Below are 26,982 nucleotides of genomic sequence, written 5' to 3'. Positions count from 1 at the left end.
CAGGAGCTGTAAGGAACAGATTTTGAGCTAAAGTAGTTCACAGGTGTAAGGCAGAACTAAACCTGGGTTAGATCTGGATGTTATTTTGCAAAGGCCTGCAGTCAAAACCCAATGCCCTGCCTTCACATCCTGCCAAACTGCCAGGATGAAATATCTCTATTTCCTGTCTGTAAGCAGCACTGCAAAGCCTTTGTGAATGTCATCATTTTTAGAAAGGTGAAAGTGATGTAGAGTCTCAAGCAATTACTATAATTGAACAGACTTCCAGCAATCTTAAACTGCAAGTAACACATTATTCCTTCAGAGCTAAGTTGCTATGTATCAGCATTAGTTTTAAGCCAGTTTCAAAAGGTTCTAGTAGTATCGTTCTGCTCGAACCATAGTACATTCTTTCCCCTCAAAAATTACTGTCAGACTTCTTTAGCTTTCTCTTTCTAGTATTCAACAGTTAAAGCAGCATTTTGCAAGTCTCCTTTCCTCATCACAGAAGTAAATTCACTTTCTCTTTTTTCCTTTTTTTTTTTTTTTACAAAAAGTAAGAAATTATCTTTTTTCTTCCCAAAGTATTAATGGCTAGAAAATACATTGAGAGAAAATACTGCTGTCAGACACATGTCCTTTTGACACAAGCAATGAACATAATTTGTATGTGCACTTGCATCCCTAAATCCATTTTTCAGTAATACTTACGTCAACTTTAATCTTTTAATATGGCCTGGCATCACAGGAACGTAGAGCATTTTGACTCCTTGTACAACCATAGTTGGTTCAATTCCATATTTCTCCTGGAATTCACAAATTAAAACTTGTTAAAAGACTAGAACAGCTGCCTAAACCAGCAGATACTACTGCTGCTAATACTACAGCTAATTATTCAAATCCATAGGATCCATACCAGAAAATCTGCTAATGCATGTGGATGCTGACAAAGTTTTATTAAGATACATTTGAGCCAACTGAATTAACAAGGAATATGAAAACAGGCTTGGATGCCTTTATTTAGAAACATTCCCATTGACACTAGTTATTACTAAAACTCTTATGGTTTGAACAGTAGCTTGATGGAAATAAAAAAGAAAACAAAACACAGTCCAACAATCCAAAACAAGAAACTCCTTTCCTCTTGTCTTGTATTAACCCAGGACAGTAAATAACTTACTCTGACAGCATTTATGAAGTCCAAGAGAGTAAAATCCTCTTTCCCATAAATTGTCCACCTGTCCCAGATGGTAAATGATATCCCATTTCTGTTTTAAAAAAGTGAAAGGTTGTTACTTTAGAATGTGAACTCAGTCATTCCCTTTAAAAGTGTATTGAAGAACTGCCCTGACTTCTTGGCAATGTGCTGCTCAATCTTGAGCAAAAATCTCTTCCCTCTCTGCTGCCATTTCTCCAGCCCTCTGACCTTGCTAAACACAAGACACAGTAAGACCTCTAAGTAAATGTGGTATCTGACAACGAAGTTACTGAGTTTTCAGACCTACTGAAAAATAGCTCTTGTACTGAACAAGATGCAAAAGCATGTCCGGGATGTTTCCTAAGAACAATGTCACACATCTACCTTCTCTAGATTTTTAAAGTCTCACAAGTAACAGCTTTCACTGAAAATCAAACTAAGCCTTTAAACCCACTATTTTTTAAATTAGGACAGATAAATATGGACTGCATTTTCCAAACAGGAAATTCTTGGGCAATGCATTATGGGACACTCTTGGCAGTATTACTACACCTCTAGCAGTACACAGAAAGTGGACAGCGGAGTTTGATAGCAAACATGAAACAATCCATCATCTTCCAAATTTAAACAACATAAAAATATTCTTGAATATCTAAAATGCTTAACTGGAGTATGGCCACAAGCCATGGTTCCATCATAGCTCTTCTATGTGAGCACATAAGGGCTTAATGTGAACATCTGGATTTAGTAACTATTCAAACTTCACACTTGTTGGAATCATTCAGCAACTTCTAAACATCTATTAGTAGGTTTACAAATGCTGTCCCTGCCCTTCTGCCATTGTCCCTCTTACCTGATTTCTGTTCTTCTTACTTCTGCAGTTTCTGTAAAGACCATTATGGGAATGGCTAGGTTCAGAAAACAGTTCTTGTATGCATCAACTGGGTAGCCACCCACAACTTTGATGAGTTCCAGTGCAACCTGCAGTAAATTAGAATTTACTTATTAGATTTTAGAGTTATCAATTCTAGTGTAAAGAGGCCAGCAGCTACAAGAAAGTTGTTAACGAGGTCAGCCTTTGTCCAACAGGCAGAGTAAATAACATGGAAATGCAACCCAACATGCCACAGAAATTAATTCTGTTGCAGCTAAGGGAAATACTTAAAGCATTCGAAATTGCTCTTAATATAGTACCCTTCCAAAGTTGTTTGGTTCATGCAATCTCCACAAAGCATGAGGTTCTGTTGAGATGCATGAACATGAACTACTACAGAACAGATATTTTCCACTCTTGGCAGTGGCATTCTGATGGAAGTCAGTATTAATGGCTGAAAACAAACCAAAATGCTGAATTCCAACCCATCTTTCTGTGCTGCAAATCAAAAATAAAAGCACCAAAGCCTAACCATGTTAAGGAAATGTCCCTTTTTGACCATTCAGCAGCCACTCCAGTAGCCACACTCACACCACCAAAGACTTTCACTGCTGGGACTGAATCCTTCACCATGGGCAGCCTCTCAATCACTGCCTTGCTACTCCTCCCACTCTCACAGCCAGACAAGGTTTCCTTGCTGGCTGGACCCTGGGTTTCCCTTAGCAAAGTCTCAGACTTCTGGTTTCTTTAAGTAATTTTATCATGGTGTAGCAAGAGAATAACAACTGAAGCTGGTGCCTTGGAGAAGGGGCCCTGAACAAAGCACTACCTGGACTTTCGTACCCTCACAGTCTGTATGCTCGACAGGTCTTCCAGTTGAGTCCTTGGCTTCTGCTGTATCCCTGGTGTCCGGTCACCGGCTGTGCCACAGGTCCCTGTGCCCTTTGTTGTGCAAAGGGTCGGTCTCAGTTCATGACCTCTTGCCTGAGGCTCCCACCCAGAGCTCAATCTTCAGCTGGCACTGCAGCTTCACACTGAGCTACCTGCTCTACATGTATTCCTCAATAACCACATCTCAAACCAAGCATGATCTTTGCTATTGGTACATAAGAAATAAATCCATTTCTTTAAATGAGCCTCTGTCATGGTAGCAGTAATCAATACCCAGACAACAGCAGTTTTAGGCAAGATACAACAAGACAAAGAAATACGCATTTTAAAAATCAATCTCACCAGCCCTGATACTGCAGCAGTAGCTGTTGCAATGGCAGGAATAATCTTTCCAGCAATGCGCTTTGTTTTGAACCGATCTGCTGGTTCGATGTTGTACATCTTGGCTCGCAGGTTTGATGCTGCTGTTACAAAATCAATGTGCCCATTACTATCATCATCTTTCTCAAAGGAGATGGGCTTCATTTGCAAGTCAGCTGCTCATAAAAAAGAAAAAAAAAAGAGCAAAGATTATTATTGGAAAACTGAAGATGTCCTAAACATAATTTAAAGGAACTAGAACCTTAACAAATTTAAAATGTTACATCCTGGAGCTTGATGCCTTACTTGTTTTCCTAACCTAGGAAAGGCCCCTCTCAATAACACTTGCTAAAAGAGAATAATGAAATAAACATCAACAGAGCTCTGTAATTTTACTTTCCTTGCACCACCAAGAATAGATTTTGAACGTTCCTATGGATTTTTCTCATACGCCTCTCTCACTAAAGCTCCATCCTATGAGAATTCCCTTTTAAAGCTTAGTTTATCTGCAAGAATTTCAAAATATGGACTCAGTAGCACTGGAGTCAGAGTTTTGGGTTGACATTCCATGGGATGAGTTAGGGATAAGCTCATATCTTCCTTCTGGATTCATGGGCTAAAAATGTTGTTTTTTCCCAGTGACCTCTTTGTGTGGCCAGGCACAAAAATGGGATGTGAGCATCCCCATTTTAAATCTAGAAGATCCTGAGGAAGACTCTTAACAGTCTACAATTTAGGATCATTTCAGGTTGAGAGCTCTAAGTAATGACTCTCAGTCTTCTCATGCCCAAATCAACTGCAGTCCATCTGGGATCCAGTCCAGCCAGCATCCTTCCCCTCCTTAAGAGTTCTGTTCCTTGCTGCTGCCTGCTTGCTGTCATCAGTGTTGTAATTACAAGCGAGCATAACAGAATGCCCTAAAACTCCCAGGAATCTCAGAAATAAAGAACTACAGGATAATGTCAAACAACAGGACGGGTGTCTCTGCATGGCACTTTAGAAAGCTTTAGGAATCAGATCTATTTCTTGCAGAATTCCTGAACTGCTTCATCCAAAGACCTGAATGTCACTAGTGGCAAATGCAAATGCAGGATATTACTAAACTATGAAGCTGGTTTGCACTACTCACTTTCCAGAGCTTCATTGGATAGTATAGACTTCTCCAGCTGGAAAATAGCATTTCTTTCATCCTCACTGCTGACAGGAATATGATCTGGTTTTCTTGCTGTTTCATCAGTCTGTACAACCTGCAAGTGTGAGCAGTGCTTGAGTAATAAAATACATGAACTTCATACAGCGCAAGTGTCAAGTGTACTACATTTCCTGTCTTCCTTGCAGGCTTTCCTGCAAGCACATAAAATCCTCTAAAAAACATACAAAAATACTTCAAAGAAAAACAAACAAAAAACATCCCAGACAAAACTGTGAGGATGGTTGAACACTGGCACAGGTAGCAGAGAGAGGCTGTGGAGTCTCTGTTGTCAGATATTCACAACCCAAATGTGACACAGTCCTTGATGACCTGCCCTAGCTGCCCCTGCTTAAGAAAGAGGATTGAACTAGGTGGTCTTCACGGGTTCCCTCTAACCTTAACACACTCTTATTTCCCCAAACCACATTATAATTTGTGTTTATTTTTCACTAGCATCAATGCAATAGTTGGATATGTGGGACACTGCTTGTGGAATATTTTTTTTTCTTTGAATTAAATGTCACACTTACTTTGTTTGAAGGTCTAAACTCTGGTACCTTCACAGATGAAATAATCCCCAAAATGGTTTCCTCTGACAAGTCCTGTTATGGTTTTGAAGAAAAACAATTTAAATTCACATCAACTCAAAAAAGCCTTCACAAAAAGATTGCAAATACAATAGGATTTCAAAGGATACTAGACCCAAAAAGTCTCACAGATACTCAGTGATATTTCAGCCAAACATTATAATTAAAAAACCAAGTGACAATTCATTTGCCACAGAAAACCAGGTAAGTGTGAAGTCTCAAGCACTTGAAAACTGAACAGAAGTGCAAACCTGACTTAGAGGAAGGTCCAATTAGAAAACAAGAAAAAGCAAAGGATAAGTAATGCAAAGGCTGTAAGCAATAAAAAATAAAACCCCCATACCATACCTAAGGTTTTAATTTTTTAAAAAAAGCCTTAAAGAGATCATCTTTCAGTTCAGTAGTTATATCGTATCAAAATAATAATTCCCAAGTTCAGTGTTTACTGAAAATATCCAATACACTACTCATTTCTCCTCCAGGTTAGGGATTTAAATAAAGAAAGTAAGTGTAAGCAGTTGCCAAACAGCCAGTGCTGAAAGATAGAGTACTGTAAAAATCACTTTAAAAACTGACAGCTGGACATCAGGCCAAAACTGAACACAAAGTGAAGTTAAGGGAACATTGTTACAGTCTGGATTACCTTTTCTGTGAAAGGAACACAGTACACTGTTGCAAAGAGTTTTGCTGTGCTCACAATGAAACCATAGTGCCTAAAGAAAAAATAATTATTTTTGGTTGTTTTTTCTACTTTAGTTGCCCAAAGGTTTGCAATCATGTTTCAAGACCTTCAACAAACATATTGAGAAACAATTTTCATCTTTCAGTGTACACAGTACAAAATAGCACATTTTGAGTGACTCAAAGGTTGTCCCCAAAAACTTTGCACATTTTGATGAATGGAGAGTTATTTAACGAAAACCTTATCTCCTTAAACTTTGCAGTCAAACAAACAATTACAAATGCTCACATGGCATCAATATGATAAAAAGCTTAATCTCAGAATTATTTTGATAGTTACCATAACATCATTTTTCACTTAAGCTAAAAACGATGATCCACTTTCTCAAAGCAATTGTAGATATACAGCAGATAAAAGCTTTTTAATCCATCAAGCAACTGAATTTTTAAAACAATCTGTAATAGCCAAGCCATCTAGATCAGACCCAAATTGTGATGAACAAGAAAAGTAGTTCCTTTGCTAGGTCATTTGGCACATCCTGCATTTTATGATGTGGACAGTGGGGGCAGAGAGGTGTGACAGCAAAAACTCAGTAATTCTGCAGCCATGTAAGACATGAAATGGGTTGTTCTAAGACATTTCACATTAGATGTTATCAGAACAGCACCCTCCAATTCCATGTCAGTGAAAGTTAAATTATCTGCAGTGAAAGTATTTGACAGCTCACCAAATCTGCCACAGAATAAGACTCTGCACTAACACCTATCAATTCCAGTCCAACTCCCTGGGCTATAAAACCACTGCCTTGCATTTCCTGCTGTAAGGTTGTTGTATTTGTTAGTATATATATTGTTAGTATATATATGTGTTGCTAGTTGTTGTATGCTTGTTAGTATATATGTTGTTGTATGTTTACAGGATGCTATACAATGCATCTGGGACAGTACCATACTTACAAAGGATCATTAAATTCAAACTTCACTGGGAAAGGAGGCCTCTTTGGTGATTGCCAAAACAAACCTGGTAGGAAAACAGACTTAAGATGAAATCCTATGAAACTAGGAGCAGCAACAACATGACATATTGCCATGAATTTTCAATGGGCATAAAGGGGCATTTATACTTACTTCCATCTTTTAATCGTGTATCAAGGGGAAATGAATGAAGGAGCTGAAGAGCCTAGAGGAAAAGCCAGAGAGGCTTTAGTGATTTGTCACATAGATTGACATGACCACACTAAATCAAGGCCATCCAGCTGAAGTAATTTAAAGAATTAAGAAAATCGTGAAACACCTTTGTCAAGATGGACACCTTAAAGACAAGTACTACTAGATAGTGTTTGCCTATTTCATTCACAGAACAGAGATGCCAATGTTGCCACATCTGTACAAAGCTCAAGTAAGGCATTTACTCCAAGAAGTAAAGCATTCTCCCCCACCTTACTGTCACTTTAGAATTCTTGCATATGGATTCACAACTTGGAATATAATATTTTCTCAATGTGACAACTACCACCAGGGATTCTGTATGCACAGGAACATTTATTAATCCACAACATCCTAATCCCATCTTTCATACAAAATTACACATATACTTTAAGTGATACTGTGGACCAGACTGTCAGAATGACTGGCTCTTATTTCAAAAAAAATCTTTGAGAAAATCAGGGTTACAAAGGTGAGCTCAGTAACGGGATTTTAGTGTGGGAAACAAAACCCCACTGCCTAAGAAAAGACATCTGATAATCCTGACACTTTGGAAAACTCTGGAAAAATGCCAAGAAAACTGCATGGAGACTACTAAAAAGAGTACTAAGAGTGAGTCAATAAACCAGACCTAGAAGTGCTACAATAGAAAGGGATGCAGTACTTTTAGGTTTCAAATACAGTTTATTATTTATGAAGAGATGGAAGTGAGTGCAAATACTTGGACATCTCGTTATTAGGGCCACCAAGTTTTCTAAAATCCTCATCAGTCTAGTGCTACCTCATCTATAGGTCTTACCTACCTTATGGCTAAAATACTTTTCAAATTTCACTCTTGCTAGTTCTACACATTGAGTCCAACTTCGGGGTCTTCTACTGAGAGTTTTAATAACATGAAAACAGCCTTCCAAACTCTCTCCTGATTTTATTCTCTAGATAAAGAAATATGAAAATGTTAAAACAGATAAGATTCCTTCTAATCCAGTCAAACAGTAAATATGTTTTTAGTAATCCATAGCAAAAGAAAACAGAGGTTTACTTCGTGAAATATTATCCTTTATGTGCTCCTCTCCACTGGGGTTTTTCCCCCATTTACTTTCACCGGCCCTTTGGACCACAGGTCATTACAGACTGACAAGAAAAAGATAGTAAACAATTTAAATCTAATTTATTACTACTTGAACTCACTTCAAACTCAGTCTTACTTTCATTTTCCCCAGCTAACAGTGTGACACACACTAGCAGTGTCTCAGTCTTTCTGATATTTCTATATCATGTACACAGCCCATGAACTGGAGAAGATTTTAATTATAAAACATAATTTTTTTTCTGTATTTTATATATATATAGTATTAATAAATTATTTACATAAATAAATTATATTATTATTTTATTTAATTTTACATTTAATTCAATAAATTATTTAATATTTAAATATTTTATTAATATAAATAAATTATATATAATTATTTATAAAAATATTTATAAATAGATTATTAATTATGAAACAGAAAGAGCGTTCATATGATCAGTTAATGACTTGGCCAAGTAAGTCTTTGGGTTTTCTGGAAAAAGTCAGAAACTAACCCTAATCTCACTGGCCCTAAATAGAAACAAAATCCATAAAGCAGTGGTTTAAACCCTCTATTTTACCCTGGCAATATTCCCTTACCTGTAAAACTTCTTCTGCCGACAGATAGGTTTGCCAGAACTTGTTAAACAATGAAGGCTTGTGAGAAAATGAACTTTCAAACTGTAAAATAAGATCAACAAACATGACATTATGCAAGAAGTATATCAGATGCCCACCCTTCCAAACACACATGGAGTTGTGCTGAATGCCAGAAAAGTTAATCCATTACCTTATCTCTTGCCCACTGTATCGTATGCTCAATAGCGGCTGGGAAAGACTTCAAGGTGCAAAAAGGTATTTCTTCCTCTGGTGGATCCCGCTGTAATTAAGAAGGGTTGCATGTCAATGCAGGCTTATCCAGGTTAATTGTTAATAATAGCACCAAGAACTTGTAAGCTACATAAGTTAAAACTCTGCTCTTATAAAATACAAAGTGGCTTTTTATGCTTAGAAATCTGTTTCATGAACAGTAGCTAGCATTGTCAATTCTTCTTTATGAGAAATAGTCTAAACCAAACACTGGAAAGCAAAACTGAACTGTGAAACATAAACACCAGGTGAAATTGCCAGCCAGCTTTCCCAAGATGCACAGCTGGCATTCATGTACACTTTCAACATGAAACATGCCCGGTCACTCAGGGCCAGAAAGACTTCGTTACGGATCCTAACAAGACAACTGGGACTCTTAAAATCCTGTCTCTGTGTCCACATGACACTATTTCATGGTGTTCTCAACCAGGGAATTTCTCCACAAGAACCTTAAACAGAGGGATACTGCAAGTATTGTCTATCAGCAATAGAGTCTGAAGGTTCATTTTCGGCTTTCCCATTCAAACAGAACTGTTATCCTTGTAAAGAATTACTCAAATTTTATTTCCTGTGAGTTTTTCCTTCAGAAACAAAGGAAGTAATTATTTCCTAGCAATATTGTTCTTCAGCAGCTCAAATAGGCTACTTATTTTAGAAAGACACATAAAAATGACCAAAGAATCAGAGGGCATCATGGGACAAGCGAAGAAGATGAGCGATGGTCTTGAAAGACTTACATGACTATTGTAGGACTCTGTCAGATGGGGCACAATAACTTCTGTGTGTCCTTTTGTTCCCATAGTTCCAGAGTCTATAAGAGGACGCAGGTTTGCTACACAACGACTGACATGGAAAAACACAGACTATCAGAGTACAGAACAACCTCTACATTCTTGTCTTGCGACATTACTGGAGTGCAACCAGAGTTGTCTCTAGGCACTAGCAGAAGAGTGGAAAGGTTACACCAAACTCAGGAAAAAAAGAGATTAAATAAGAACTATTCAGGTTAGGTCAGGATACCATTCACCTCAGCATGTGTGGATTATAAGCATTAGAAATTATTTGTAAATGTCAATATTTCTACTTTTAAATTTAAATACATATTTTTATGCTTAAATAATTCAACCTTAAAACTGACAGAGTATTCTCACCCTCATCAGAATTTAACAGCTGCCCTTGCTTCCCTTCCACCTCCTACCTATCAATGTATCTCCTGGCTTCAACGTTGTCCAAAGCAGTCACAATCACATCTTGCTTGGTGTAGAATTCATCGCTGTAAGTGTTCTCAGTGGCTGGACAAACTTTATTAATATCTGAATCAATCTTTATGTAAGGATTGATGTTCATAGTTGCTTCTGCTGCAGTGTAGCTCTTGGGTTTCTGAAAGCATAAATGCAGAGATCAGCAATATGCAGATAAAGAACATCAGGGACACAGAAATACCAACTTCATTTACTGATCAGACAAAATTCACTGACAGAAATGTTAGTATGCAAAACATGCAATAAATGACATTTTTTAATCATATACCTCCCTCACTGATAAATATCTTATTAATCTCATTTTATTTTTTGTTTTACTTATTGTTTCAGAGACCATGTGGTGGAAGTGCTTAAATGGTTTATCAAGTAACTGAAACTGATGGCATGTGCTGCCTCTCATAAGAATTTCTTCAAAAGAAGGGAGAGTGCATGACTGTCTGAGAATAAACCCATTAGTAACTCTGACTGTGTCTATGCTGCACAGACATCAAGCACCTGTGAATAACCACATTACTGCAAGGAAATCCACACAAAATCAATGTCAGAAGCTCAACTGAAATAGAGTTCTTGACCTACCCAACACTTCTAGCCATATCATAATTATCTAGGGATCACCACTCAAGTCTGTGGCTTCTAAAAGCTTACATGGTTCACTTTCTATTTATCTATTCATACAAAGTGCAATCTGTTCCCAGATCTGTTACACATAAACAGGAGGCAGAAAACTCAACAGTTGGGTTTTGGGCAGGTTAAACCTTCTTCCACAGTGCTGCCAATATCTAAGGCACCTTTTTTATTTTGTGCTGTGTTTGCAAGTACAGGGATGTTGTCTCTGCTTCTAAGGCATTAACAGCCTCTGTATTATGCATTTATTGAATGTACATGTTGGACTTTTTCAAAACTATTTATCAGCTTAGTGAAAACTGAATTAAGTCAGAAGACACCAACTTTGGTCAAGTTCCATCAGCAGCAGCACTACTGAGCTTCATCAAGAACATTTCTGCCGGCACTGTCTATTTTCTGTTGTTTTGTTTTCCCCAAATTTCAATGGCATAGTAGGGCATTTCTGACATAGTAACCAGGCTCTTACACAATACAGTACTCATCCAACTGTCAAATTCGAGAGATTTCACTAGTCAAAAAAAACCCACTACAAATTAAGATTAGACAAGCCAATTTTACTCAACTGATACTAATGATGAGTTGGATGCCACTGGAGTTCTAATTAGGCACTGTTGAAAAAAGACCCTAGATTTAATTACAGCCTTTAAGTCTCCTCTGGACGGAAGTACAGACACTCACAAGTTCAGCTCTCTGTGGGAGCACAGGACTGTCGCCCTGAAAACTCAGCTTCTGAGCTTGCTGACATGGTTTTCTAAGGACTTTCCCAGGACAGTAACTGTAAACATAGATATGTGTACATTCTTTCTGTTACACGTCTTGTGATGAGCATCTCTCATGGCCAGTGCAGTGAGAAAGTGTTATCCTGACCATCCAATCCCTGGCCGTGGTCAAAAGCCTATAAATCCTGAGGGGAAAAATAAACGTTCTCTTCTTTTCACCACACCTCGACCTGTGTCTGTGTGATCTATTCATCTTCAGCGGCAACACAGGACAGGGAAACACAATAGTCCAGAAAATTTACTGAATAAGAAAGCCTACCTGTATGTGGTGAGGTCGAAAAAGAAACTGCCTGTTCAGGTTGGATTTCTCTATCAAATCTGGATCTGTAATTGTAACCTAAGTCAGAAGGGGCAAAAGCAACAGCTGAAGTTACAATTTTAGTGTAACACTGAGCAATGATCTTGATGAAACTTCTATAAACACTTGCCAAAACAAAATACTGCTATTGCCATCCACTGTGGCCAAAGCTCTGCTTATACAGACTGACTAAATTTTTTTTAAAAAATCAAAATACAGCAAGACTGCTCCAGGTGTATTCTGCTTCTAACTGCACACCCTTCTACACCAAGGCCATGGTATCCTCTGGGCAGAGATCAACATGAAATAAGACTTAGGCTTTTAACAGTTTTAGTAGTTTAATTATTTAATTCTTCCCTGTCACATTACCTCTAATGAGAAGAAAGGTTAACAAGTGACTTACCAATCCTTTGTCTTGCCCAGTACCAACACCAAGAAGTGCAAAGTTTTTCAGCATTTCACAGCCTATCGCTCCACATCCAACCTAAAGAACATTAATTTGTAGAATCAGAAATGTAAGTGGAAACCACAAAGACAAGTCCCACTGCAATTCTGGACCATTTATTCTGCAGTGGCACATATCAGAGCTGCCCTCATGTACTTTGAGGGCAGTGGGCATTAACTGTACCAACAAAGCATTTGCAAACAGTGTAACAGTGTCAGTCATACTCACCAAGAAAACATTCAAATCATGGAGCTTCTGGCACAGAGAGTCTCCAATACAAGCCCTCAAGGCATCGTATCTATCTCCCCTATGCAGGCACAGAAGACAAAAACAGGAGACTTCAAGATGCTGTTTATCATGGTAGTACCATTGATGCCAAACTGCATTTGACACGAACTAAGAAAGTCAGTCTATAATTCCTGTTCATCCCATGCTGAAATAGGACACGGAGTCTTAACCCTAAACTTGTCCCTCCAGCAAAAATCACTGAATTAACTTTAAAAGACATCTGTGCCTGCTTGAGACTCAGATATGAACAGTACATAAGCCAACAGCTTGTAGTTATATTTACCGTGGGAGAAACTCCTCAGAGCCCACCTTCTCTAGAGGTGTTACAATGTCTAGCACATCTATATATAGCTGTAAAAAGAATGAAAAAAAGAAAAAAATCCAATAAAAACCTGAGAAAGACATTCATGCTATTTTAATTTAAAAACTAACTACTTTGTATGAACAACAGAGTCTAGAAATTTAGAAACTAAGTTTTTACTGTCAGTGGAAGACTACACAGCATCTGGTACCCTACAGTTCACACCACAATTTTAGTGGAGACGAAAAAGCACTTGGACACAGAGCAGAAAAAACATTCAATCAAACAGGTAAGCTGCAAGTTTTTGACTTCTAACAGGCATGCTACTCCTCCATAGGTATCTCTGAAGACTGTGACATTTTTTAATCCAACTGTACTCTGACATTTATTCTGAGAGTCTGAAAGCCCTGCCCTTATGTACAGTAGCTTAAGCTGGTATCTGCACTGTATCACACCTTTGCATCCATACACTGACAAGCCAATGCTCTTTTTGCTAGTGTGGACAAAAAAATGTGCTGTTGGAACCCCAAATACAAAAATTTTAACTAAAACTGGCTATACTTTCATTGTACACATAAAAACACTACTTTCTCTAAATACAGTCTCATTTTTTTTATTTTATTTCCATGTTATAGAAGTTGTTAAGGTTACTCTGATCATACAGCATTTACACACAGCCATCCATTCATAAGATGTCAAAATAACCATCCAAAAACCAAGACAGCCTTACCCACTGCTGTAAAGGAGAAAATTTTCCTGTTACTGCTTTCAGCACTTCCTGGCTGGCAACACCACCCACTGCTGCAGCCAAAGGAGGCAGAAATCCCTGAGCAGTCCTAGACAGCCATTTCACCACATCTCCGTTCACCTGAGGCTGAAAAGTAAGACACAGGGACAGGTTTATCCCCTCAGTGAACAAGGCAGTGTTTGACAGTTTCACAGACTACTATTCGTCAGTGAAAGACAGATTATTTCACTCTAACTAGCAAAAAAAAGTTTCCAGCCAAAACAGATCCACCATATACCCTGTATTTGTCACATGCATTTGTCTAAAAACTGGATTCACATCACCACAGGATCAGCCTTCATGTTAGGTCAACATTCAGTTGAACCCATGCTGAAATCCCATTCATTCTGTTTCCTCACCTGGCCTTCAGCCAGCCAGCTGATCCATCTAAAGATGGACTCAAAGGCCATAACAAGGACCAACAACTAAAGCATGACCTTTAGGCAAGTAAATGAGCACATAAAAAAGTGACTCATAACAACAATAATTCCTTACTCACTTTGTTTTCCAGTGTTTCACTTATAGACATGGCTATTTTCAGCATTTCCTCAGCATCTTGGAGGCATCTAGACACCAGGGTAGAAACAATAATGATGACTTAAACATGCCAGAGTTCTTCTAGAAACACAATCAATGGAAGAAAAAAGCAATGGAAAGGAAGTTTGGAATCTTGCATTATTCTTAACATTGAGCATTCAAGATGTACTTCTAAATGTTAGGGGCAGCTCAAGAAAGAAGTCTCAGTGGAAAAGCCCATGTGCAAGTACAGTCTTAATATTTACACTTTTTAGGTAATTTTGTCTCATTTAACTCAAAATTACATACATCAAGAACTACAGCTAAATGAAAAACACTGGAAATTAAATCCAAAGCATTAGGACTTTTTTTTTTATATCCATGAACTACAAGATAATTCAGGATCACTGAAACAATTTTTCTGTATCAATCCACAATGTGAAAAAACCAGAACAGACAAGGCCTTCTCCAAAAGTATCTTCTGTCTACCTGGGCCCAGAAAGTTCCATTGCTATCTATATTGGGAAAACCTCATTACACACATCAGGGTAACATTTTCCATCTTCCCATTTCTATATGGGCTATCAGGTACCAGACAGGGAAGGTACCATGCTCCACAGTCAGCCAGTAACTACACAAAAAGAAGAGATCTGCCTGATTCAAGGCTTGGCAAACACAGAACAACTGCTTTACCCAATTTTCGGTCCACGACCAAAGTTCTCCTGGAAGTGGTTCAAGGCAAGCATGGCAACATGGATCTGCAAAGGTGCCTGTTAAGACAACACAGCAGTTGATCAGTTACAAACTAGACAGAAATGAAGTACACAAATACAACTTGAACTCTCCTGTTACCATTTCATTTCTTGTCTCTTAAGTACAACGCTCAAAAAAGTTTCAAAATAAAATTAAAAAGTGAATTTGAAACACCTTTTATTAATATTTTTTTTAAAGTATTGCTCAGTAATGCAACACCTTCACACACACTGAGCACCCACTTCAACTAAGTCCAACTGAAGAGTCCCCAAAAGAATTTAGAGCTGAAATTGGAAAGTGTGGTAGTCTTCTTTTAACTAGATATTATAATGCATTGCATTTTGCCAAACAGCAATAACAAAGCCCAGCATTAAGGGCAAAAAGTAGAAATTATATTATTCTAAACATAAAGCTATAGATTACAATCCATGTATTTTTACTATTAGAGCATTTATGCCCAAATCCCCACATGCTAATTACCTCAGGCTTGCTAAAATCTGCAACAAGGCATAATGGATTTGTTATCTGCTTCTCCAGCCGTTCCTGGAAAAACAGAATTCATGACAACAACACACTACTTGAGAACACAACAGCCACTGCTACCTGACAAAACCATAGTCTTCCTATAGAGATTAAGAAAAAATATCCTTTCTGACTAGCACAGTCATTGCCCTCTTCATTATTCATACCACACTAGATGCTAAAAGTAATTATCTACTGCAAGTTCTATCAAAAATGGCCAGAGGGATGTTTCACATCCTAGTGGGAAGACTCATCTTTAAACAGGTGTGATTCTTGGGGCCATCCTGTGCAGAGCCAGGAGCTGGAGAACATGATCCTTGTGGGCCCCTTCCAAACAAAGGGCATTCTATAATTGTAGGAAACGTGTACATATGCTGAACTCTGCTTCCAGTGCTCAGAGATTAACGCTGGAGGACTCAGCTCTGTCAAGCACACACTTACAAAGTAATACATCTTGGGTGTCTTCACTTGCACAGCTATGCCTCCGTGCAGGTAAGGCTCCATCTCTGATGTATCACCAATGCTGAAGGAATAAGGTGACACCACTGAAAAGAGAAGAGAATAAACACTGACAGATAATTCAAAGTGTTATTGGATGCTACAGTTCTGTATACAATGAAACGGGGGTTTGCCAGTGCTTTCTGCGCTGCAATTTTGCAGCAGGCAACCTTGTTTTGAAAGCATAAGCACAGCTGATCCTCCTAACAGGATTAACCCAGAAACTGGCAGAGGTTTTCTGGTTATAAACATGATCTGTTACGAAATGAGCTTCAAGTGGCAGCAGATTTAACAAGAATTCTGATGACCACAGCTCTGTAACAAAAATGAAATAACGTTTAATTTTCTTTAGACTGTGCATAGTAGTGTCCAGTATTAACTGCTCTGAGTAGGATTTTAGCCCTGTGATGAGAACTACAGGCAAGCAAAAAAGGCATCCTGGAGCATTTTGCCACATCTTCCCCCTCATACACAGGAAGCATCATTCAGGCAAAGCAAAAAGACAGAAAAATTGTTAATTCATGGAAAACTAAAACCAAAAGCTAAGCCATGAATAGGAGGAAGGAACAGACTGCAGCATCAGTTCTAGCAAAATGCAAGGGCACAAAGGAAACAGATTCAAGCACATGTTTCAAGGGTACTGTTTTTTGTCTCAGACCACAAACCAGTTAAAAAAAAAAACAAAAAACCACACCCACATGCTCTCTCCTCTGCTCTAAACAAACAGACATTCAGATCTGGGAACTAGAAAATTCCCCAGCATCCAAAAGGAACCAAGTAGACTCCCTTGAGACATGTATGAAGTAGAACAATGCAGGGTAGATGTAAATCATGAAAACAATTTCAAAAGCACTCTTAGATCATTGTCAATGCATCCCTCTACACTTGTCACCCAAAAAAGCTACAAGGCAAACAATGACACACCAAGTGGCATCCAAAACCATGACAGAAGCACAGGCATTATGGAACCCTCCAAGTACCAAACCAGTTTCATCAGCAGATGAACAATGGTCAGCTCAGAGCCTGCCAACTACATTCCACATTTTAAACTGAGGAATTCCACTGGCTCCTTAAGCAGCAAGACAAGTTCAGGTAGACTTTACTAAATGGAAATGCCATCAAAACAACACCAGGAAGACCTTTGCACAAGAAAGCAATTTTTTTGTGCAAGCTCACTGGAGGCCTGCACAACCCAGCACTCCTCTGACTATGGTAATTAACACTACAGTGGCTAAATCAGGCCAGAGAAGAAGTACCTTGCAAATGAGTCAGCAGCAGTTTACCTGTTATTTGGTGTGTGGATCCATTCAAGCACGACATTCCATTAACTTCTCGAAAGGTTAAGAACTGTCCTGTTTCAAGCCTGTGTGGATGATTTTCAAGGCAAGTGACAATACCAGGATTTGACTGAAATAAAAAATGGCAGTCAGCAAGGAGGAAAGCGTCCTGTGCAAAGGGATCACGTTGTATTGCAGGTACATAGCTTTTTGTCTACTGAAACTGCAGGCTCTAATACTTGTAGCATCTCATTTCTGTCACAGTAAGAGTTACCTATGACAACTTTTTTAGTCCTATGATTTTCAATTTAACTGTGTTTCTACAACACAAAATTTTATTTTCACTGTTTCCAGTTCTAGGTATGTTAGCAAACTGCATTTGCTAGTTTTCAGCAGTCAAATCCATTGTTATGTTCTGAAATAGTAGATTTATCCCCTTTTTCTATAGTCCCTATATGCAAAGAAATTTTCAGAGGCATTAAAAAATAAAGTCTTGTAAATGGTCCTTATTACTCCATGCTTCCTTTCTGTCTGATATCTTTAGAAAGGACATCTAAACTCATTCTTGAAAGCTTGGAAACTTAAAAAGCCAGACAGCACACAGGAGAGACACAGCTTCAGCAGGTCACAGACAAGCTGACACTTGTAGGAATTCCAAACACCTCATCCTGTTATGGGATGTGAAGCCAACCTGCCATGCACACAGAGACCTCACTGCAGTCTGAACACATCTCATCAAGACCTTGTGCTGTACCTCAGGCTGTAATCTGGTGCATTTGCAAGCAAGCCTGGCTTGTAAAGTCTCCTCTTATCCCTTCCCGAGTCCCCAGTATAAGAAATATTTCATTTAAGTAGCATAGAACTTAATTACAGTCAACCACATTCTCTGTGGACAATGAACAACAAAGGGCTTGACTGGAGAAAATTCTGCTCTGATTTAGGGACACAGTGCCACCTTGACCCTGTTTACAGGACAAGAACAACCACTTGATGGTACTGAGTTTTAATTCTCATCAGTTTTACACTTCAGAGTGGAAGAAGATACAACTAAAGTATTTTAAAGTATTTTAATAAAGATTATTAAACACAGGACATATATACAAATATATATTCATTCCTTGACTTGGTGGGTAATCAGCACAATCCATGAAACTCAGCTATGTGCTCCTTATGTAATTAATGAGAACAACCACCAAGTCATCCATTCCCTTTTAAAGGCACCGAGGACAAGGCTACCCAAATCATCAAATCGTAAGCTTTAATCCAGACCAAACGCAACTTGCTGTACAACCCCTCCTAGATCAGTTAGTATTATATCTAGACTGGAAATACGACAAAAGTGCTGCTGCTGGATGAGTGAGCTTACTGTCTGGACTTCCAGAACTGAAAAAAGAACCCAAAGTAATTTCCCTTTAAAAAACAATAATACAAGATTAAATGGACAGCCTAACATTCTGCACTGGAAGTACTAGTAATAATATCCCCTTCTCATTGCCTCTGCTTTGGTAGGTTAAAACAAACCTTTAAATTTCTTTACAAAATATTTTCCCAATCCCCTTGATTATTCCAGTAGCCCACCTGTAAGTGCTGCAGTTTCTTATAAAAAGGGCTCTTTTCACAACTATTTTCACATTTCCTTAGAACTTATCCTATTCCAACACCAAAGTTACATACTCTTCTTTCTACATCTCCACATTTCTTTCTCTGCCCAATTAAAAGAAATCAGTATTGTGTGTTAAATAGTAAATAACAACCAGGAGGCAAGGGTAAGAACAAAGTAACTAAAGTAACTGCTTCTCCCATAGGCCAGTTGTAAATTGCTTAGTGGGCTGCTCAAATGAAACACCCTGACACTCTCCTTTTTAAAGAGCCAATAATGAGTCCTTTTAAAACAGTTAAAGCAACACAATGACTTTTATCCCTTACTTGTGTTATATTTGAAATGAAGATCTCCTTTGGCTCCTCTCCTGTTGTATCCAGCACTTCAAATTCATCACCAAAGTCACAAAACAAACGTGAACATACTCCATACACATCTGCACTGATGAACTACAAGAGAAAGTAAAAACCATGAGCATCCCTAGAACAGCAGAAGCCAAAGAACAGGATACCTCACACTGGACCTTGTTGAAGGCTGGCAGGTTTAATTCTAGAGTGGAAATCTGTAGTGTGCTCAGGCCACTGACTACACAGCACACCACTGACAACAGACCTTGAACCCGCAGCATTTCTGAGCCCATTCACAAAACAGAAGTAACATCACTACATAGTGAAATGCTGCCATTTCTGCTTCTCTTACATTCAGCCCCAACATGTCCTTCAGTCTCAGCACACTCTTTCAGAACCATTTTGAGTTAAAAGTGAAAACTATTTCTTTAACACAATTGCTTTTTAATTAAAGGACCAAGCTATGTTTTACCTGTGCTGGTATCCAGATAATACCAGTTGCAGCACTGTATTCCCAAAACTTCTGCTGCTACATCAACATGCCATCTACATTGAATTTTGTACCACAAAACCAGCATTCTCCATTTTTGGAAAGAACACCCTGGAGGTTCAGAATGTCCACTGTACAGATTATTCATGTGTTGCATTTTTTCTATTACCTTAATAGGTGGCTGCTGAGCATGACAGAAGTCATTAATCTTCTTCTGCAGCAACAGACTTACTTCAGTCAATATGACACACTGTGAACAAGAACAGAAATACTTCTAAGACACTGAAAGTAATCAGTATCTTCAGGCTATGGGAAAACCTAGTACCTAGAGTAAGTTACTTAGGTGTCCTGACTCCTATGTCTCCACACTTAAGAGAGAGCAGCCTTGAGGACGTTTTCTTATTAAAGCAGATTGGCTACCACCCCACAAGTTCTGGAAACAAAATGAGTAGAGCAGGAACAGCAAATTTTCAGGTCTTTGATTGTTTGGTTGTTGTTGTTTGTTTTTTTTTAAACTGCAGCTGTGAAACTCAAAACCCTATTAGAGTATTTACCAAAACAGTTATGGATAATCTCAGCAAAAATCTCAGCAGATTTTGAATTTTAGGATTAAAGCTAGCAAACACAAATAATACTCATCAGTGCACATTAAGAAGTCTGCATAGGCTTCCAGTATTGGTCATAAAATTGCAGACACAGAATTTCTACATGCATTCCTTTAACGCCTAGGACAGTATTGGGTTCCAAGGCACATGCACTGCAACCCATTCAGATACACATGGCCTGCTGTAGCTGGGACACTCAGAAACTTGGTGTGCTTGTATGTAAGCCACACAGTAAAGGTTCCCCACTCAGACTGAGCCATGCACACAGGCAGGAAACAGCTGACTGAAGAACTGCAAGTGCCCTCACTCCACCACAGAGGCACTTACATTTCATTACATACATACATGAATGATCTAATTATATAGCCAGAGCTTCTACTGCCTGGAATGCAGCACACAGGATATATGTAGAACATCTGTGCTATGTAGCTGCAAAGAGAGGTCACAGTTTTACCTTCAAAGGAAAAAATTTGTACAGTGACCCCACTTAGTTATTTACTGTCATAGCAAATTCCATACCAAGTGTGCTAAGAAAGTGGTGGGAACACAAACCCAGTGTTTCAGTGTTGAAAAAACAAGCACAACATTTCATCAGTCCAAATATAAGACCTACTGTTTTCTTTACACCATCTCAAAACATACTTCTAAGTTCTTCATTCTGTTTACTTACATAAAGAATTCAAGTTGTATGCTCTGACCAAAGTACACAAATACACATGAAACTGCTTTAAGAGTAACATACCTGGTAGTGCTTTAAGAAAGACAGATCTGTGGTTTCATCTAGTGGCACAGTTGATGCTGCTACATGGACGTACGGATTGAGTTCTGCAATACGAGGAAGTGTGGCCTCAGCCCTGAAAGAAAAGCAATTATCAGTTTTTTACATATCTACAAAATCGTATTTCAATAAAGAATTTTATACTACACATGCCCTACAAGGGACCCTCAAGATGTCTCCTGGCAACAACCAACAACTCATTTATTTGCACTTCAGTTCCTAGCAGGTCTGAGGAAAACTGCTGTGTCCAATATCCCACAGGACTCATCGATGGTCTGCTGTCATGGCTTTGTCCAGTCTTGTACAGGTGGCTGAGAAAGCCCAAGGAAGAAATGCATGCTGGCACCCACTATTAAATTTGCTTTACAAGCAGTGACACTTGTGACTCAGAACCTCAGTCCCAGTCTAGACTTCCTCTAATATCTACCTGGGCACAGTACTCACGGCTAGAAAGGGTTTAACAGGTATTTGATGTGTACTACCAGCTCCTGGACAACAAACTGCTATTTTTGATGCTGATGAGCCTGTCAAGTTCAGTCCTCTCTCACTCCAAAGACTCTACTAACCTGTTCCTTTGACTGGTAACATCATCTTCATGGATGAAGAAGTTGATCCCCAAATCCCATTTTGTGCAGTGCTTGGTGTCATGAACTGTAAGAGCCTAAGAAAGTTTGTCAAAAAACATTTGCTGGAAGAAATACACAAGGTCACAGCACCCGAAAGCATGGAATAAGGCCCACAAAAAATGTTGGAGGGCTAACACTGCAGAAGAGTTAGCTGTAGCACATACAAGAACAAGCACTTCCAACTTCTTTCCCAACAAAACTCTTACTGTTTAAGAGAGCAAAGAACATCTGCAACATGCACTTCATTGAGCATTTTCCTCACAGTTTGCAGTGGTAACATTTAAATATCAAGGATGAGTTTTGCCAGACTGTGATATAGGGGCAATTGTGATCTGAAAATAAATGGACTCATTTGATTTTTTTCTATTGCAAAGAAGAGTTTTAAAAGGCTTCTTGCTAAAAAAATTAATCCCAGCAGCACAAAAGCGGCTGTTGGATTTAAACACCCAACCATACTAATTTCTACACAAAAGGATTCTAATGAATGACAAAATAAGACAACATATTTTGAATAGTTTGGCTTTTGAGTTTGGACCACTTGATTTAGGAGGAGCTACTTTGTACAAAAGGATTCAGTATCTAATCAGCAGCTGGCTAAAATATTTTATGAGCTATTTCAGAGTGCAATGGACATTAACGTGAGATTCTGACTGTAGCACTAGAACATCCAGATTACTGAAAGTTTTCACCCCTAGGTTCTCAAATGTTTTGCAACCCTTCTACTGAAAAACAGATTCAGAAGCTTTAGATTAATTCACTAGTAGTGTTTTCCCTTTTTCTCATGCTTACCCAAGAATACCCAACAACAGAACTGTTTTACATACCTTTACTCCGGCCAGAATGATGTTTTTGGCTGAAAAAAAGAAAAGCAAAGCAAAAACAGAGAGGGATTATTGAAGGTTACTTGCAAATTTGTAACTGGATAATTATTCAGGTGGACAATAACTGTATTTCATTGTTAAGAACTTCACAGATTAAGGGTTTTCTTCTCTTTTACATTTAAGCATTCTACAGCACCCCTGACAGCAAAATAACATAAGCAAGATTAGAAAGACTCTGCATTTGTCATTTGTCAGCTGTTCATCCCACAATTGTGATTACAGAGACAGTAATGACAATAAACTGCAAAACCCCATGACTCTGTTCTGGCATCTGGTGCAGAGAACCACTAGAGCCAACTGAAGGAATAACACCCCAGGCACGAACCAGCCAAAACAAGCCTTGCTCATGAGGAGTAAGGGGAATTGTTAAGGAGTCTCTTGTATCAGGGCAGTTATGCATTTTCGCCAAATAGTTCTGTTCTCCTACACAGCCTCCCATTTCATACATGGGAAGAATCTGGGCAACAGCTATTCCTATAATACATTCACTGACACTGGTACCTAAAGGTGTAACCTGGATGACCTGCCCTAACTCTTCACCCAGGACACAAGATTTGGGTAAAGCAATCTGGCTCATGCAAGCACATTTTAAAGTAAAATTTGAAACGTTTTTTAGTAAAATGAGAACTTAAGTCCAGAATCTTTCCTGCATCTGCAATGTTACTAATGGCATGATGCACACATAAATTCAGTCAGATAGTTCAAACATGCTTATTATATTTAAATTCAAGGTTCACAAGTATTCTGGGACAGTACACTTACACACACTTGTGTCATCTTAAATAAATGTTACCTAACTTACCAATCTCCACACCAAGGCCACCTATACCACTCAGGAACACATGGGACTGAGCCATCTTCTGCATCGCTGTGTCTCCAAGAACATACCTCTGGCGACTACAGCAAAGACAAATTCAGATCAAAACAAGATACAAACGAAGTCTACAGCATATTAAAGCAAGTCAAGAATTCCCAGTCATTAAGAAACATTTTAAAAATTCAAATGCTTATCAATCAAACATAAGATTCACACTCACGATGCATATAGCGAAATGCATTTAGTACAGACCTTGTCAGTGCCAGGTTTAGAGAAGATAAATAAAGTTATCATTTTAAATCAGTGCGAAACTTCTTCAGGATAAACAAAGTTTTTTGGAATTAACTACTGAAGACACAAGCATGCAAAAGAAGTTCTTTGTTATCAGAAATCTCCAAAACAGAGACATAACTTTTGTAGTCAGATCCTGCAATCTGGAAGGGTTCTAACTTCCAACTGTATAATTAAACTTATACCATTCTAAGCATCACCTTTTCCACCAAAGAGAAGAACAACTTACATGAGGCTACTGCCAAAAAGTAAAGTGACACAACACCAGAAGTACTGCACTGAATTAAAAAGAAGCCTTATTTGTTCTGCATACAAGCATTTTTTAAATTATTTTCTATTTTTTGATATACAAAGGAACTTTTCATCCCATCATGATTTTACAGGAATACCATCTGTCCCAGTAGAGACTTTCTGAACTATTACCATGCCAAGGGATCTCAAGACACTCCCAGCCATGAAATTAAAACAAAGCTAAACCAAAAGGAACTTTTTTTTTTTTAATATCTATAAAAAACCCTCAAAATCCAACAACTTGAAGTCTGGAGGGTAACAGAGATATTGATGATGAGGACCAAGAAGCACAGCAAAGGCTGAGGGATGAATGAAATTATAACATTACTGCATGTAAATGTAAGTGTTCCTGAAAAGTCAGGAGCTATGCTTAAAAATCAGACAATCTTACCTATACAAAGCATCGTCAATTTCCATGGAGTCTGCTGCCATGATTCAATGTGATTTGTTTACACTAGAGGGTTACAAAAATAAATGAGCTGGTTATGTCAGTTGCAATTTCACAGCTGGCACCCCCTTCTTGGCCCACTCAGTTCTTCATTAAAGGAATTGAAAAATAAAAAAGTGATGCTACACAGGAAGCACTTTGAACATTAAGAAGCCTGTGAAACATCATAGCACTTGGGTAAGGAAAACACACACCAGCCAGAAGACAAGAACCCCCAAATCTTCAATAAATGTTCTTAAGATACAAACAGACATTAATTTCCCCACTGAAGAAATGCAACACTTACCTCTTATATTTGCCACAGTTAGATTTACTGAAAGAGCAACTTCATTTTATATGAAGAGCTCCAAGCTGAACAACTTGCATCTACCTGATCAGTGTTTTTTTTTAAAAGAAGACAGATCACTGAATGGCTAGAAATAGACATTTATGCTGCACTATTTCTGTGTTAATTGAGAACCTTTAAGAAACAAGTGTTTCAGCTAACTGAAGAAACCAACACCCAAAGATCTGAATTGTTGCAACATTTAACTAAGACATGCAGTTAGACAGTTTGATAGGATTGTAAGAAAAAACATAATTTATGCTATTAAGGCCTTTGGCTATTACCAAGGATGTTTTCATTGTTAAATTGGTGATAACAAAGCACCAGGATTAGGAACAAGCTGCCCCTGGGCACCTTGTTTGTTACTTAAGCACACTGGGAACTGGTGCTTCCTGAACCTGGCAGGTGACTGCCACCAAACACAGCACGACCCTGTGTGTACTTTTGTAGTAGTGATAGGAACTGATGTTCTGGGTCACGTATCTTATTTCAGCTTTCTACAAATTGCCTTGAAAACTACATATAGCTGACAACCCTCTCTCCTGACACTGAAAAAAAAGTAAGACATACTAAGGACTTTTTTTTTTCAGAGCACAGATATACCCTAAAACAGCTTTCTAGCCTGCCCAAAATCAAATTCCTATTCACTGTTCAGGTGACTTTGGCATATATTTTAAGACTTCTGAGGTATGGCCCCTGCAGTCTGTCACAACATGGAGATTGCAATATTCTGACCCAAAATCCATCCTTTTGGTTTTTAGAAAGTGCTGAAATAGCTCAGCAAGGGACAGAGTTACATTGGACACAGGCCACAGATCTCATCCACAAGGCTCTTCCTCAGTGTGGATATTAACTCCTACACTTTAGCTAGCACTCAAGACAGCTCCATCACAGTCCACACCACCAGCCACTTCAGTACAGCTCCCATGCCTTTGACACCACATGGGCTGAAGACAAACAATGACCATTTCACTAGAGCCAGATCTCAAGCCAGAGTGCAACACACCACATCTTACAGTCACAGGCTTCAGTGCCTGCTTAATGAGGGCCTTCATTTCAGCCACTGCCTGAGACACAAGGCTGGAAGTCCTCCTCAAAGCAAGCCAGCATCATCTCATAACAGACCAGAGCTGTTCTGCCCCTCCACAATCATCCTCCACAAACAGCACTGGCATTCTGGGACTACACAACATAACAGGATCGTGGTACTAAGATGAGGAAGGTGATTCACCCCTGCATAATAATACTCAGCTTCCACTGCTGTGACTGCTGACAGCCATCCCAGTCTCTATGCCCTCCCAAAACAGTATTTTGCAAACAACTAGGATGTGAGATCAACTGGCAAGAGAAACTCTGCCACCTGTTTTACACAGACTCACTTGACAGTGCCTCTTTCAATATACTTTTTAATTCCTCATTCTCCTCCAGCAGTCACAGTTACAGCACTGAGATGCTGCCAGTGCACTCATCAGGTAGAGCAAAATACCTCCTTCCACAAGGAGGATTTAATGACACTATGGTCAAGTGACTGTAGGACAAACTTGGTTAATGTATTTCCACATCCAAGTTATTTCTCATTTTTGTTCCACCGGTATTGAATCTGTTTCAAAGAAATACATGCAAAAAAGTCATTCTAACATTATGTCCCAGCTCTTACCAGAGGCTCAACGTTTATACACTTGTCTGTTTCCTTTTAAAAGCCAACGCTACCAGTTTCAATAGCAGCCTTGTATTTAACTGCTTAAGTAATGTGCTTCATTTTTTAAAGCCTCAGCTGTTTGCATGACATAACCCAGGGACAAACGGGGAAGGGACATGTTACCAAGAAGGACTAAGATGCTCTGAAGAGCAGCAGGGGCACAGGAGCTGTAGCGGTGTGCTGGTTTCATGGTGTTCTTACCTGCGAGTCAGCGCAGGCTGAAGCAGTGTTAACTACTCGCTGTTCAGCACGCTGGGATGGCACAGAGGCCTGGACTCATACCACCTACCCGGAGCTTCCAGCGGCTGATCCCAGTCGATGCAGACTCCCTGTTCAGTCGGCGGGGAGAAAGAGAGAGAGGAGCCTCAAACCCACTTCCTGCCCAGCCGGGCGAATGCGGGAACACCGACACCCCGGTTATGTAGCGGTGCCCCGACAGAGCCCACGGGCTGCCTCGGCAGCACCCCGACCCCAGCAGAGCCTGTAGGCTTCAGCCCAACTCGCCGCTCTCGGGGCGCTCCCGC

The 26,982-nt window shown here is 39.0% G+C and overlaps 1 protein-coding gene across 2 annotated transcripts in view; it reads right to left on the bottom strand.

Annotated features, from left to right (window-relative positions):
- The window catches only part of UBA6 (ubiquitin like modifier activating enzyme 6), a 29,099-nt gene that overhangs the window by 1,899 nt on the left and 218 nt on the right, over window positions 1-26,982 (bottom strand). Inside the window, exons 2-33 of one of the 2 annotated variants that reach the window (XM_058838552.1) lie at window positions 26,748-26,787; window positions 24,378-24,440; window positions 23,390-23,484; window positions 22,531-22,559; window positions 21,647-21,741; window positions 21,045-21,156; window positions 19,867-19,947; window positions 19,187-19,309; window positions 17,267-17,390; window positions 15,927-16,030; window positions 15,444-15,506; window positions 14,904-14,980; window positions 14,194-14,260; window positions 13,638-13,781; window positions 12,890-12,957; window positions 12,547-12,625; window positions 12,277-12,357; window positions 11,835-11,912; window positions 10,109-10,290; window positions 9,648-9,753; window positions 8,831-8,920; window positions 8,641-8,721; window positions 7,772-7,900; window positions 6,891-6,942; window positions 6,720-6,783; window positions 5,725-5,794; window positions 5,025-5,096; window positions 4,432-4,549; window positions 3,285-3,478; window positions 2,031-2,158; window positions 1,160-1,247; window positions 691-785 (exon numbers count right to left, since the gene is read on the bottom strand). In XM_058838552.1, coding sequence (XP_058694535.1) covers window positions 691-785; window positions 1,160-1,247; window positions 2,031-2,158; window positions 3,285-3,478; window positions 4,432-4,549; window positions 5,025-5,096; window positions 5,725-5,794; window positions 6,720-6,783; window positions 6,891-6,942; window positions 7,772-7,900; window positions 8,641-8,721; window positions 8,831-8,920; window positions 9,648-9,753; window positions 10,109-10,290; window positions 11,835-11,912; window positions 12,277-12,357; window positions 12,547-12,625; window positions 12,890-12,957; window positions 13,638-13,781; window positions 14,194-14,260; window positions 14,904-14,980; window positions 15,444-15,506; window positions 15,927-16,030; window positions 17,267-17,390; window positions 19,187-19,309; window positions 19,867-19,947; window positions 21,045-21,156; window positions 21,647-21,741; window positions 22,531-22,559; window positions 23,390-23,484; window positions 24,378-24,418 — 2,930 coding nt within the window. In that variant the 5' untranslated portion in view covers window positions 24,419-24,440; window positions 26,748-26,787. Of the gene's footprint in view, window positions 1-690; window positions 786-1,159; window positions 1,248-2,030; window positions 2,159-3,284; window positions 3,479-4,431; window positions 4,550-5,024; window positions 5,097-5,724; window positions 5,795-6,719; window positions 6,784-6,890; window positions 6,943-7,771; window positions 7,901-8,640; window positions 8,722-8,830; window positions 8,921-9,647; window positions 9,754-10,108; window positions 10,291-11,834; window positions 11,913-12,276; window positions 12,358-12,546; window positions 12,626-12,889; window positions 12,958-13,637; window positions 13,782-14,193; window positions 14,261-14,903; window positions 14,981-15,443; window positions 15,507-15,926; window positions 16,031-17,266; window positions 17,391-19,186; window positions 19,310-19,866; window positions 19,948-21,044; window positions 21,157-21,646; window positions 21,742-22,530; window positions 22,560-23,389; window positions 23,485-24,377; window positions 24,441-26,659; window positions 26,788-26,982 lie in introns of both variants that reach the window. The other variant, XM_058838551.1, reaches the window with a different exon arrangement.

This window comes from Poecile atricapillus, chromosome 4, assembly GCF_030490865.1.
Source record: "Poecile atricapillus isolate bPoeAtr1 chromosome 4, bPoeAtr1.hap1, whole genome shotgun sequence".
Lineage (NCBI taxonomy): Eukaryota > Metazoa > Chordata > Aves > Passeriformes > Paridae > Poecile > Poecile atricapillus.
This window is presented reverse-complemented; position numbering and strand designations above follow the sequence as displayed.